General features: G+C 34.6%; 1 protein-coding gene across 1 annotated transcript; it reads left to right on the top strand.

Annotated features, from left to right (window-relative positions):
* Positions 1–1,371: 1,371 nt before the first annotated feature.
* Positions 1,372–14,048, top strand: LOC104074042 (5'-3' exoribonuclease 1-like; the record flags this gene model as incomplete). The annotated part of the gene is made up of 17 exons (XM_009574014.1): positions 1,372–1,598; positions 2,950–3,047; positions 3,419–3,528; positions 3,618–3,728; positions 3,971–4,053; positions 6,286–6,373; positions 6,505–6,673; positions 6,884–6,951; positions 7,964–8,098; positions 9,474–9,540; positions 10,350–10,455; positions 10,831–10,920; positions 11,077–11,233; positions 11,588–11,707; positions 12,734–12,903; positions 13,732–13,852; positions 13,950–14,048. Coding segments are annotated over exons 1-17 (1,995 nt in total), but the record flags the coding sequence as incomplete, so codon positions are not given.
* Positions 14,049–14,077: the final 29 nt, after the last annotated feature.

Here is a 14,077-nt window from a genome sequence, read left to right as displayed (position 1 = left end):
ACTACCCAGAATAGAAGGCAATTCCTATGTAAAACGCATCATTATTTTTAAATCGTACTATAACTGTGCTTCTTAAAAGATCATCTGTTTTCCTTATATATGTTGCTTCCATATAAAAGCTTTAGTTTTCATCTCTTTAGAATGCTGCCTGTGCAGTGCCCTGCTCTCTTCTTATCTGAAAGTGGTGCCTGTGTGGATGATGTGGCATTTGAGCATGTTGAGAGCAGTTTGGTTACTGAATTTAACTGTACTGAAGATCATTATGCACAACAGAAGACTAAGTATTGCAGGTGACTGGAGATCCTTCCCAATCCTGCTTCTTGTTTCTTCTCTTTGTCATTGCTCTTTCTGAAACAGTTATGTTTCTCTTACATCTGGATGATAAATACAAGTCCAACAACATGCCTTCCAAAATACGTAAAGGTGTGTCAGCAGCAATACTACAGAAAATCACGAAAAGTCAGCAGTGCCTTTTTCCAGTTGTAACGACAGGAGGATTTTTATGAACAGTCATATTGGTGGATTAAAAAATAGATTTGTTTATTGCAAATTGCTCTTGTGCATGTTTGGTGGTTTTTAGCAACAAAGAGTTAGATAACAGCCCTTTTGCTTCATGCATTTAACAGTGTTTGTGCTCTATATGTTGCTTGTGTACGTTCGGGGGATTTTTTTTTCCTTTAAAAGAAAATTGGACTGCTACAAATAAGGCTGTTAGAAGAACAGAGAACTAGACAGAAGAAAAAACCCACGTTTGGAAAGTGTGGGAAAGAAATTGATGTTATCATTGATAAGTACCGCTTTTGGTGGTAATTGCCACTCCCTAGACTTGTAGGTGGCTGTTAGCCTAGCTAAAGAGGCAGCATGCAGTGGTCATGGTAGGAACTGATTAACAGGGGGAGAGCCCTAAAGCTTCTTAAACTGGCTTTGCTTTTGAAATACTGCATATTCAGTTTTTTAGTTTTTATCGCTTATAATGCAGCTATGCAAGATTAAATCAGTGAAATGTGTGGGGTTATAAAAAAAATAAAATTATCTCTTCCTGAAAAGTGTGATTTTTATTTGTTTTTCCTTTATACAATGTAGAAGATACGGGGGGCAGAAGTCCTGAGGTACCCAAAACAGTCAGGATAGGATAGGAATCTGCTCAGCTGACTTTCTTCACTGGGAAAATCATAATAACGGATTGCAAGTGCAGACAAACCCATAACAAGTCAAGATATTCTTAGCCCATTGGCGTGCAGTAGGTTCCAGGGAGGTCTTCCCACCTCGGCTCGTTTCCAGAGTTCATTAGTCTCAGCCATGCCTTGGGCAGTGATTGCATTGCTTCAGCTGTCACCAAATGGATATTAACTGTGGCTTTTGTAGATTCCAGAATTTGACAACTTATACTTGGACATGAATGGCATTATACATCAGTGTTCACATCCAAATGATGATGATATTCACTTCAGAATCTCAGAAGATAAGATTTTTGCTGATATTTTTCACTATTTGGAAGTACTTTTTCGCATTATTAAACCAAGGAAGGTTTTCTTCATGGCAGTTGATGGAGTAGCTCCAAGAGCAAAAATGAATCAGCAGCGTGGGAGACGTTTTAGGTGAGAATATTCGTTCTTGCCCTGTCTTTAGGATAGTACACACTTTAAAAAAAACATTTACTTAAATGTATGCCATGAAAAGTAGAATATATTATGAGTGGTCATGCCTTTGACAGTAGCTTTAATTTGTAGTTAAATGAGGGTAACCACCTATAAAATGTTAATACTTAAAATCAGGATTCCAAAAAGGAAAGTTTGCTTGTTACTTAGATTTTTCTGTGTGTATGTGGGACTTTGGGGCCAGGGGAATCTTTTTTTCCTATGAAATTTTCTGTGAAATAAATCTGCGGTGGAGTTCTTACAGATGTCTCCAGTGGCTTCATAACCTGTGAGAGTCTTTGGTATTTGTGAATGCTAATTCTAGATACACCTTTTTGGTAACTACAATGGAGTGTTCTTTGACAGTTGTAGAAGAAATGAAGTTTCTGATAAAACTCTGGTTCCCTGTTGATACTAGTTAGCAAGCTAGCTCAAATACAGAGCTGCAGGTAGATTTCACAGTGTTAAGAATTATATTAGTGTTTTGGGAGATGTGGAAGCATATCTGAAGACTACTGTAAGGAAGGAAAGCCAGTGGTCAGACAATACAGGGATGGTGAGTGAAATGCAACAGAAACAAACTGGGGAAAAGGGCCAAGGGAAAATATTTTCAAGCTACTGGGGTTTTTTGTGGGTTTGGGTTTTGTCTTTTTTTTTTTTTTTTTTTTTTTTTGAGGAAAAAAGGAGGTTGAGAGGAAGAAGAGATTAAGAAAGAGTTCTAAATAGAAAATTGGAGCAGAATTGAGAGAAAGACAAAAATCTAAGACATCGGTGGCTTCTCTTTTTTTGGTTCAAAAGTGTTTTTGAAATCCTTGGCCAAGAAAGGCTAGGATGATATTTGTTTGTTTCTCCATTACTAGTGATGATAAATTGTTAGTTCACACTTCTTACCCCCATGGTATTCCAAACTTGCTGCTTTGTTTAACTACATTACCATTGTTATTCTGGGATAGCATTTTCAGATGTTTAGATCCCGAGTATTCCTACTGTTTCAATGTTAATTTGCTTTTATTGTGATCAGCTATTGAATGATCATCTTAGTAATCTAAATATTAACTGTATCTGAGCAATGACAGATTATCATCATTACTAGGGGGAAAAAAGCTATTTTTAAGCCTTCCAGTTGTATCAGAAACAAGTTCAAACTCTATTCAGGAGTTAAATTTCTCTTCCCCCCCCCCCTTTTTGTTTTTAAACACTCTTTAAAAAATCAACTATATGTATTTTGTCAGTAAAGCTGTACTTAGGATATTAACATTTGAATAAGGTGATTCTTTCTCTACTCCCTCTCTCCAACCCTGTTTTGTTTTAGATCAGCAAAAGAGGCAGAGGACAAAATAAAAAAGGCATTAGAAAAGGGAGAAACTCTCCCTACAGAAGCCAGATTTGACTCCAACTGTATTACACCAGGTAAGATTATTTGTTGATTACTTAAATTTAAGTGTTTAGATTTATGGTTTTGCATCTATATTTTGGCACTATTTTCCTATCTTAACGCGTTTTTTTTTTTTAATTGAAGGACAGAATCGATAAAGGCTCAAGTAAGTTGGGAACACAAGTTTTAATAACTTTTAGTAGGGTTGGAATACTGTCCCATTCTAAAAATTTTTTAGATTGCTATGGAAAAAATGAAACCTCTTGGGGGAAAAAAACATCTGTCCCCTTCATCTCTTGCAGAATTTTTATTTGTTGGGTTTTTTTCATTAATACTTTTGATATGTAAATGCAATTTTGAGTGACTAGTGAAAAGTTTTGTGCTTAACTTAGATTTCTTTTTTCAGGAACTGAATTCATGGCCAGATTGCATGAGCATCTTAAATATTTTGTAAATATGAAGATTTCCACAGACAAATCCTGGCAAGGAGTAACAGTCTACTTATCAGGCCATGAGGTCATTGTATTTTGTTAATATTTTATTTTAAGTAAATCTTTATTTTATAGAAAAAAACTTACTGATAAATTTTGGGGTTTTTCATGCAGACTCCGGGGGAAGGTGAGCATAAAATTATGGAGTTCATCAGATCAGAAAAAGCAAAGCCCCATCATGATCCAAACACAAGACACTGCCTCTATGGCTTAGATGCTGACTTGGTATGTGCAATTAAAATAATACAAACCACAGAAGTTTATAAAGTGTGTTTGTCTTTGATGTCTTCCTAAGCGCATAGGGTTCTAAAATGTTATTAAACAAGCATTTAATTTTGTATTGCTGCAAACTTTTGAATTTGTAATGAAACAGAACAGCAAGATTCCTTTATATTGCTCGAATCTTAAAGTAACAGTTTAAAAAAAAAATAATGAAGTAAGACCTGTCTGATATCTCTTTGTAATAGATTATGCTGGGATTAACAAGTCATGAGGCACACTTTGCGCTCTTAAGAGAAGAAGTCAGATTTGGTGGTAAAAAATCTCAAAGGTGAACTGATTTAACTTTACTCTTATTTTATATACAATGAAATTAAATCCAAAAGCTACTGGGTGACTAAAACAGATTTTTTTATTGATTGCATACTGAATTAGTAAAGTCTTAGTTTATTTTTGTGTTAGAAAATACATGAAATTAGAGAAATCAGCTTGTTAAATTGTGCATTTGAATTCGTTTACATGAGAAAATGTATGCTGTCAGGACAACTGATAAAAAAATCCTTAGAGCTTTGGTGTGTTGTGCTTCTTTCTTCGTATTAAGAATGGAGCAGTCCAGGCTGTACTGACGTTGTTTCCGTAATTGTCTTATACAGATACTGACTTCTAAAAATATATTTATATCTCTAAATTTTTGTGCATGTAAGAAAATGACTAGAATAATTACTAAAATAAACTCTCTTACTGACTGGATGCCCTTATTCTGGATTTGCCCATATGAACTAACTTGTGGGTTATAATCAGTCAGAACAAGGTGATTTGTTCCAGAACTGTGCATGTACATGGAACTATTCTGAAGTAATAGAAAAATTAATTTTATAACTGTTACTGTGGCTAGGTTCCTTCTTTGAAGGACCTTAAGCATATATTTGGTGGATAAAGGGAGAAGGTAGGAGAGATAGAGAGAAATACACTTTTTTGATACAAAAAGGATTTTGCATAATACAGTGATAAGTCATATAAATGTTTAGATAAATGCATCGTTTTTGCTAATAAACAAATGTTTTTATTGCCAAGGACGATATGATAAACACCAGAAATAAGTATTCTTTTCATGGTCTTCCATAGTCAACTTTTTACTAATACTCATTCCGTTGATAGTGTTGGCATGTAACATTGTAATGTTTTTAAAAGACCTTAAGTTTAATCAAAGAAAAATGTCGGTTTTCCCTTTTTTAAAAATAAAATAATATAAAATAAAAGTGTGATGACCTTTTGAGGGATTAATTAAATAAAGTATGAAATCAAAAGGCAAGGTGTCTTTTTTTTTTTTCCCCTCTCAAGCATTGTTCCATATTTGGCTCCTGTTGTAATTTCTGGATAATATTGCTCGTTACAGGAATTTACTTCTGAAAGTTACAGGAATTGCCTTCTGTCAATATTGTCACTTTTATGCGTACTTACAGTTGGAAATTTGAAAATACTAAAAATACATACAAATTAATATCTGTCAGCATTTTCTTGATTCAGAGAAATTATTTGTTTTATCAGGATTTTCAAGTCCAGTGCAATGAAGAATAAGAGGCAAAATGTCTCCAGAGTCTTAGAGCATCAACCTGGATTTGCCAATATGAAAATTACATTTAAAAAGTGACAGATTTGGGTCTGAAGTTCTATGCAGCCAAGTATAGCTCAGAGTTCGTCTTAGTAGTCTTCATATAAGCTTGTGTATCACACACATCTTCCTCAGAGGATTTTGCCCAAAATCTACTATGTATGTGTATGCATGAATACACAGGTGTTTATGCTGGTTTGTCATTGGAGGTGGTCCCAGCTAGTTACAGTATCTACAAGGTGAAATAGTCCTTTACGAATTTAAAATACATCAGTCAGCTCATTAATCTTTTGGTGTAAGTATTAACTGATTTTGGCCTAATGTTGGCATGGGTATTAAGTAATTTTAGTGAAGAGAGGAAAAGAAGGCAGAATATATGTTGACTAATTTATGCCATAAACAAACAGTAGGTTTGTCATTTTTTTGGTGCTGTGTTGAAGCCACTAGGTAATACATATGGAGCATATTTTCAAGTTGAGCATATTCTTTTCTTACAAGAAGCATTACAAATGACTGCAAATGAAACCCAGCCAGTTTAGACATGAATCTGTGTACTCTGTATATACTCAGACTAGTTTTAAAGTACCTTAAAATATATAGGGTTTGGTGCAAAGTTAGGTTAGGTTGTCCCTTTTTTGGACAATGGGATAATTACTCAGGAAATAGTTAATGCAACATGGAATTCCACAAAGCTGCCCTGCTTCTTCTAAGCTAGCCGTTTTCCGTACAGCGCAGTCACATCTGCTGTTTAGAAGATTCTACTGCAAGATTTTATAGACTCAAACCAGATGAATCCTAAAATAGATTCAAAGAAATATTTCTATGTTATTTTTTCTGCAAGGATATAATCCTAGTAAGATTACTTGGTTTTAGGTAACCTTGGACTTAATAAATATTCATGTTGAAAGTGTGTTTATAAATAATTAACTTAATGTTTTAAATAATTTACAGAGCATGTGCACCAGAGGAAACCACGTTTCATTTACTGCACTTATCACTGATGAGAGAATATATTGATTATGAATTTTCACCAGTAAAAGTAAGTTCTAATGGAGCTGTGGTTAAATAGATGTGTGTGGTCTTTTTATGCAAACATGATAATAAAAATTATGCTCCTGTGGTTTTTTTCTTTTTTTCCTTTTTCCCCTCCCTCTCCCCCCCCCACCCCAGGACAAGATTTCCTTTGAATATGATATTGAAAGGATAATAGATGATTGGATCTTAATGGGTTTCCTTGTAGGAAATGATTTTATTCCTCATCTACCTCATTTACACATTAATCATGATGCACTGCCGCTACTTTATAGAACATATATGGCTATCTTGCCAGAACTGGGAGGTAAGAACACTAAGTTTAGTTGTGGAAAGTAGAAACGTTAACATTCCTGCGTTAATGTTTATTGACCTTTTTAGCCATGTTAGAATGTTTAGCGTTTAGTACATTTTCTTTCGACAGCCAGCAAGATTTCATTCTATTACCTATGGCGCATTTAAATAGAAATTTTTTTAAAATCATTAATTTAAAAAACATACTTTATTTTCCCAATAGGTTACATAAATGAAAACGGGCATCTGAATTTAAAACGCTTTGAGAAATATCTCACAAGATTGTCAGATGTAAGTAACTTTGAAATTACAGTATAGTCTGTTGAATGGAATGTATATATAGCGCCCTAAAATACACTGTGCTGTAGTTTTAACGAACTGTTAAATGACTGTGTTTTTACAAGTGGTTCAATCAGCTGTTTTATCATTTAACTGATGGGATCCAATCGGTTGTTGTCTGATATTATCATAACATAAAAGGAAAAAGATTGAATCATTTGATCTGTGCTTTAGCCAGCATCTTTTTAGTACTGCAAGTCAAGTAAGGATTCACTGCTAGAGTCATGGCCCTCAATTCTCATCGAGTAACGAGTGGCAATACTGGGCAAAGCATGCTGCAGGCAGCAATATTCTTTGCTTCCCCTGCTGGTCAGTTTCTTACGGGGTATGTCTGAAGATCTTGGAGAGCAGTATTTTTTGCAAGTTTTTTATGAAGATCACTGGTAAAGAGCAATGAAGCATTAGTGTCTCTCAGAGGCAGGCATCAGCATTCTTCATGAACTAACTGGCGTACAGGAGGCAGTCCTGTTAAGTGCCACTGCAGTAATCCATCCTAGAGATGAGAAAAGGTATAGGCCATATAGAAATTGAAAGGTCTCAGCTTTCTGCTGAACTTGGAAGGAGGAAATCCATCTGCTGTCCCTGCTTTAGCCCTATCTTCTGATTCCTGGGTAGAACTATGAAAGTTTTGGGTGGTGGCACAAGACTGTATTACCCAGACCCTATAAACTTCTACTACTTCTAGAGTTGGTAGTGAAGTGTGGAAGTTAACTAACTCTTTTTGTTACCCATTGCTGCCTTACTGAAAGAAAACAAAATATGACTTGGGTATATGTTATATACTGCTACGAAAGAAGATTTTTAATATTAATCTTAGTTTAGTTGTAGCTCTAGGGCAAAATGTTTTCGTACAAATGGCTCTAGATGTAATCTAATGCACCTACTAAAAAGACATTGTTAATTTAGCACTCTAAATTTGGTGTCCATCAAATATTTCTAAACTTACTTTAATCTCTCTGCACAGTTTGATCGTGAACACTTCAGTGAAGTCTTTGTAGACCTAAAATGGTTTGAAAGTAAAGTAGGCAATAAATACCTCAACGAGGCAGCTGGTATTGCAGCAGAGGAAGCCAGAAAAAATAAACAAAAGAAACAAAAGGTCAGTGTTTTACATGCACAACTTTGGAAATAAGAATGTTACTTTTTGCAAATCAATAATTTTATCTTAGACAAATTAAATGGCATAAACCTATGTTTTGAGATTTTTGAGAAGAGGTAGTAAAATGTAACATTTGAGGAACTGCCTGTATGCATTGCTGGTTGTGAGTGATGAAATGGTTAAGTCAAGGTCACGTTCTCACAATTTTTGAAATCTTGTAAACCTGTAACTTAATGCTTTATGTCAATTTATCTGTTCCTCAACAGCAGCAAAACTTACTTCTGGGTGAGTTATGGTCCAACTTGCCATGCTTCATAGTTTTACTTCTCGGCGCATAGCCTGTTGGAAGTTTTATATATTTCAGATACACTGATAGATCATTCATACGTGTCTTGGTATTGGCTGACTATTTGGCAATGAACAGATAAATAGCCATTTCATCGGTGTGAGCTGTCTCAGATTGGTTATTAAACTTGAAATTCTAGATATAACTAATTAATAAGGAACAGCACGTTTCTCAGTATCTTGACTCTGCCCCACTGTCATGTTCCCCATCACCACCTCCATTGGCTATCCTTCAATATATGCCTTCAGCAGAGTGTAGAGTAGCAGCAGGAAATTCCTTCAAGCTTAATCTGTCACTGTATATCGTTATCCTGTTCTTTAGTGCAGTTTGTGGTTTGTAAGAGCAAGATGTTAGCTCTTCCTTTAATAAGGTATGCTTTATTTGTGGTTGTTTTCTTATTTGCCACAGAAGTTTGGAGCAGCTGTGTAGTATTAGCTAGCCATCTTGACTGATCCTTTGAATGGCAGTGACAGTCAGGAGCTTGCATATCTCAGGTACAGGGGAAGAGGGCCAACTTAATGATTCTGCTTATTGAAAGCTACTCAGTGCTGTACACAAAAGACAGTGTGTAGTGTGAGAATGAAGTGAATGTTTGGCTTGTTTGACTCTCTAAAACACAATTTCTTGTATCCTTACTTCCCACAAAAGTAGTTTGAACTCTTAAAAATTTACTGATTAAAGATTTGATTGCATACTGGTGCTGTAGCACAATGCATGATGTAGGTAACAATGCTTAAATGTGTATGGTGCAGTTTTGGAAATAGTTGTATTTTGGAAAACAAATATTCAGATATTTTTTAAAGGTAGTTGAGATTTTATTTGAGACTGCTCCTTTGTCTGATCTGTCTGGATAAAATAATTTACCCTAGGCAATTACAAGAGAAGGAAATGTAATGGGTTTTATACAAAATAATAATAATATTTATACATCTTGATTATAGCGTTTTGCGTTGCAGATTATACAGTTGTGAATGAGGTATGTGCATATTATTCTGTATTTTTACTTTATCTCAAATATTAATTTAATAGGCTCAGGAAAATTCTATATGTTTGGCTGCGTTAGAAAAAAACGAAGGTGAAGTTGTGACCCCGAAAAGTAAGTGCAAATAATTTTTCCATATACATATAGCAAAGAACTTGTTATTTTGTCTATAGATTTGGAAGATGTGTAAGAATTTCATGTCAGAGGTAACCTTAATCTAAATGGAAGAGTTATATAGTCAGCTGTTGGGAAATGGAACTGCATATCACTGGCTTATGGTGAGAGGGAGTGGGGCTAAAGCTTTTGAAGTGCTTCTTACCTGACCGGTATTTCCATGGTGAATTAAAGAAATGAATGAGCACATCTTCAACAACATTATGTTTTTGATAATTGTATGCCTAGGTATTTTATTATACAGGTGGGGACAAATGAACAGATTTTTATATGGCTTTGGGGTTCTTGGTTGTGTTGGTTGTGTTTTTAAACTCATTCCACTCGTAGGAAATGTCTGTTGCTCGTGTTTTGGAATTTAATGTCAAAAATGTATAAATATTTCTCCATGATATAAGATGATGTTGCTGAAAAAAGATTAAATTTAAAAGTTTATTTTAACGTTTTCTTAAATTATTTTCTGATGGTTTGTATTCTTTTCTCTGTTCTTGTAATTGGGCTACAAAATGGGTTGCCTGTCTTTTAAAGGGGGGAAAAAAAAAGTTCCAGACTTTCTCTGGTTAAAGATTTTGTTTGATTGTTTCATGTTACTTTCAGTGCAAGGAAGGTATGAGCACCTGTAGCTGTGAATTGAGGAATAAAGTTAAGGCATTAAGTCAAAACTGAATGTCTTCAAACCTTTCTGTAGTAGAGAAGTGAATGTTAATCCTTTTTTTTTTTTTTTTTTTCCCCGCCCATCACTTCTTTTTCAGCTGTGTTGGAAGATGAACCGGAAGATGATGATTTGTTTGAAACTGAGTTTAGGCAATACAAAAGAACTTACTACATGACTAAAATGGGTGTAGAAGTAGTTTCTGAGTAAGTGTATGCTTTTTCTCTGTTTTTTTTATCCTGTTCTTTTTTTTTTTTTTAAACGCAAAAGACAAGTCTTTGCATCTGTCTAATACAAGACAGAATATTCATTCATGTCGAAAACAGAGAACACATGGCAGTATACTGCAGCGGTGATGCTTTTGGTTAATGCAAGAAAAGCTGCAAGTCAGGTTTTCTGTAACAAATATTTGAGGACCAGACAGAAAATATCTGTTAGTATTACATGAATCTAGAAAACTATGATTCTGTTAGGTTGCCAAAATGCTCTGTCTTCATTCCTATGTACCAAGGTGCTAAGTAATTTTTATATACCAGTGAAAATGAGAAAAATTAATGAGTATCTTTCCTTTTTCTTTTAAGTGACTTCTTGGCTGATCAAGCTGAATGTTACGTCCAGGCAATACAATGGATTTTGCATTATTATTACCATGGAGTTCAGTCATGGAGCTGGTAAGAAAAATTGTCAAATGAGAAATTGTTTAAAGATTGAGCAATATTTCACTGTGTATGCTGGGAACATTTAATGTAGTTCTGTTTGTTTCTGATCTGTGAACGCTGCTGTGCTATAATTAAGTCAAGTAACTTAAGAGGTTTTTTCCCCTGCAGGTATTATCCTTATCATTATGCACCTTATCTGTCAGATATTTGCAACATCGGCGAACTCAAAATCAAATTTGAACTGGGAAAACCTTTCATGCCATTTGAACAACTTCTTGCTGTACTTCCAGCAGCTAGCAAAGATCTGCTACCTAAATGCTACCAGGTAGGATTTAGAATTAGATTGCATTTATCTATCGCTTACTGTTTGTCTGCTTTATTTTGAAGTAACTCTTTCTTGATATTTTTGCGTGTCCTCTTAGTTATCTTCTACCTCTAAATTTTAGGTGTATGGTTAAATACTTCTATTTTTTTACTATTCTTAGTATGTTGTAAAGTTAGTAATAAATACAAAACTTTGCATTTGCTAAGCAATTCCAGACTAGGACAGTTAAATGATAAATGTTGAATTCCTGTTCAGCCTTGCATTGGTTTTAATACCTGCCTTCCTCTATCTCTTCCTAGAATTAGTGCTAAATTGTCTCTAATATTGTTTAATTCCTCTATTGTATTTTCCTAGCATTTGATGATCAGTCAAGACTCTCCTATTATAGAATATTATCCACCGGATTTTAAAACTGACCTAAATGGAAAACAGCAAGAATGGGAAGCTGTGGTATTAATCCCGTTTATTGATGAGGTAAGTTCTTTCAACGTCTGCTGTCTATAAAAGCTTCATAACAAATCTGCTAAACTTCTTAATTAATCAACAGTTAGACATGCAATTAAATGGAGGTTTAAATTAACACTTGATAAGACCACAGAAAAATATAAATGTTTGCTGCGTGGAGAGTAAGGCTAGATTAAGTTACCACAAGCAAAGTTAGCTTCAATTGGCAGAAGTCTTAAGTAAGGGATGTGGACTTTTTGTTGTTTGTTCATGTTTTTAATCAGCTATTCAAATATTTAGTTTCAGATTTTTTGAGAAAAAAATTCTATTCCTGTATACATATAAAAATACAGAATGTCTGTAGGTGAAAGAAACACTTGGAAAAAAAAACCCAGTCTTTTTACAGAAAATCTCTTTGCATGAACACCAGTAATGGGTAGAAGACTTTAAGTACAGATCAAACAGTAAAACATAAACAGAGAGGAATAAAATAGTAACATTAGATCCCTTTGAATATAGGATAACAGTATTACGTTGTTGTAATATCTTTTATCAGATTAAATTTTAGCACATCAAAGAGTGGATGAAAATAAAAGTGCAGATTAGCTGTTAAGATATATACAGGTGGCGTGTGCCTATCAAGTGTTTCCATAGTTCGCAGTGAAAGGTTGACAGGACTTAGTCTTCTCACAAAAGACAACAGTTGCTACTTGAATGACTCATAAGGTTTTGAAGCTTTTTCATTAGTTATTTTGCAGAAATTTATGATAACATCTAAAAATCTTTTTAATATTTCTTTGTATGTTAAATGTAAAAGGCAAAATATGGCTAGCCTTTGGAAACATATTTGCGAAAAGGTAATCTTTATTCTCTAAAGCCATTCCATTGTAATTGTCCTATTTTTATTGGAGAGCTGGGACATGAGGAAGGGTGAGGCTGCAATTAGAAAATTAACACATTAACCAGAAAAGTGCAGGTATCCACTTTCCCAATGTAGATGTTTCCGTGCTAATTTTTGTTGCCAGTTTCACATACACTAACTTCTCTAAAATTTAGAAACGACTGCTGCAGGCCATGGAATCCTGTAATAAGTGCCTAAAAGAAGAGGAGAAACAAAGAAATACTCACAGTGCTTGCTTAATATACTGGTATGACAAAGATGCAGAGTTCCAGTACATGTCACCATGGCCAGAGAAATTCCCTGCAATAGAAAGATGTCATACGAGGTAATGCTGGCATAACTATTTTAGAGTAGGCTGGCAGTAGTTAGAATACTTTTATTAGCATTTTAACTAAAGCTTGTATATGCCAATATATACACTGAATAATTTAAAATGTTGAATTAGATGTTGCTTGTTGTGGATGGCACCGTAAAACTATTTGTCCCTTTTCTTCAAATGTTGCTTTGCAAAACAGATGAACCAATGCTAAGTCTGCAGGAACACTCTGGAGAATTACTAAACTTTGTATGACACAGAGGATGAAAGACTGGTACAAGTATCTGATAATAGTGATGATTTATCAGCACACTAATTCCAGACCATTTGTAAAAAAAAATGTAAGCATTTGGATCCAGTGCAGAGAGTTTGAACACAAGTGTGGTGTTCGCTTTCCTCCCACTGAAAGTAGCCAGCTTTATTTAACACAGGCTGAGGTGTCAAGATTAAATGGAAACATAACCTTAACAGTAGTCAAACTTAAAGCAAAATAGGGGAGGAATGCCTGTTGCAGGATTACACTCAGTGAAGAATGAATAGTTGTGAAGATGAATACCATATAGAACCATTGCTAGTATAGAATTTGACAATAACAATGAATTAAGATAGTGAGATTGGGACATACCATGGCTTGAAGTTTTGTCTTTTTCTTAATGAGTAGTCTCTTTGCATGGGTTTTTATAGTCCTTCGTATAGGTTCCAAGTGGCTTAAATTAATTGCCACCTTACAGGAAGTTGAAAGGGTTTGTCAATTAATGAATGTTTGAATGAGTAATGAGAGTTTCTAGAGCTGAAGGTCAATCTGTATGAGCAAATGTTGTACAACTTGTTTTTTAGGTATAAAACAATACCTTTGGATGCTTGGCACGTAGAAATAACCCACAATAAGATAACTAAAATCAACAAGAGTGCATTGTATTTTTGTGGATTTCCTACTCTAAAGCACATTAAACATAAGGTAAAAGATTTCTCTCCTCTGGCATTTTCAGTTGTATTTAATAGATAACTATGTAAGAGTTCAAGTAAGTTTTATGTGCTGTTTTGTTTTTACCCAGTTCTATCTTAGAAAAAGTGGCGTACAGGTTTTTCAGCAAAGCAGCCATGGAGAGAACATGATGTTAGAAATCATAGCTGATGAGAACTCAAAAGAACAGGTAAGCATTCAGCTCCTAGGCAGGGGGGG

This window comes from Fulmarus glacialis, unplaced genomic scaffold (genome assembly GCF_000690835.1).
Source record: "Fulmarus glacialis isolate BGI_N327 unplaced genomic scaffold, ASM69083v1 scaffold37433, whole genome shotgun sequence".
Taxonomy (NCBI): domain Eukaryota; kingdom Metazoa; phylum Chordata; class Aves; order Procellariiformes; family Procellariidae; genus Fulmarus; species Fulmarus glacialis.
This window is presented reverse-complemented; position numbering and strand designations above follow the sequence as displayed.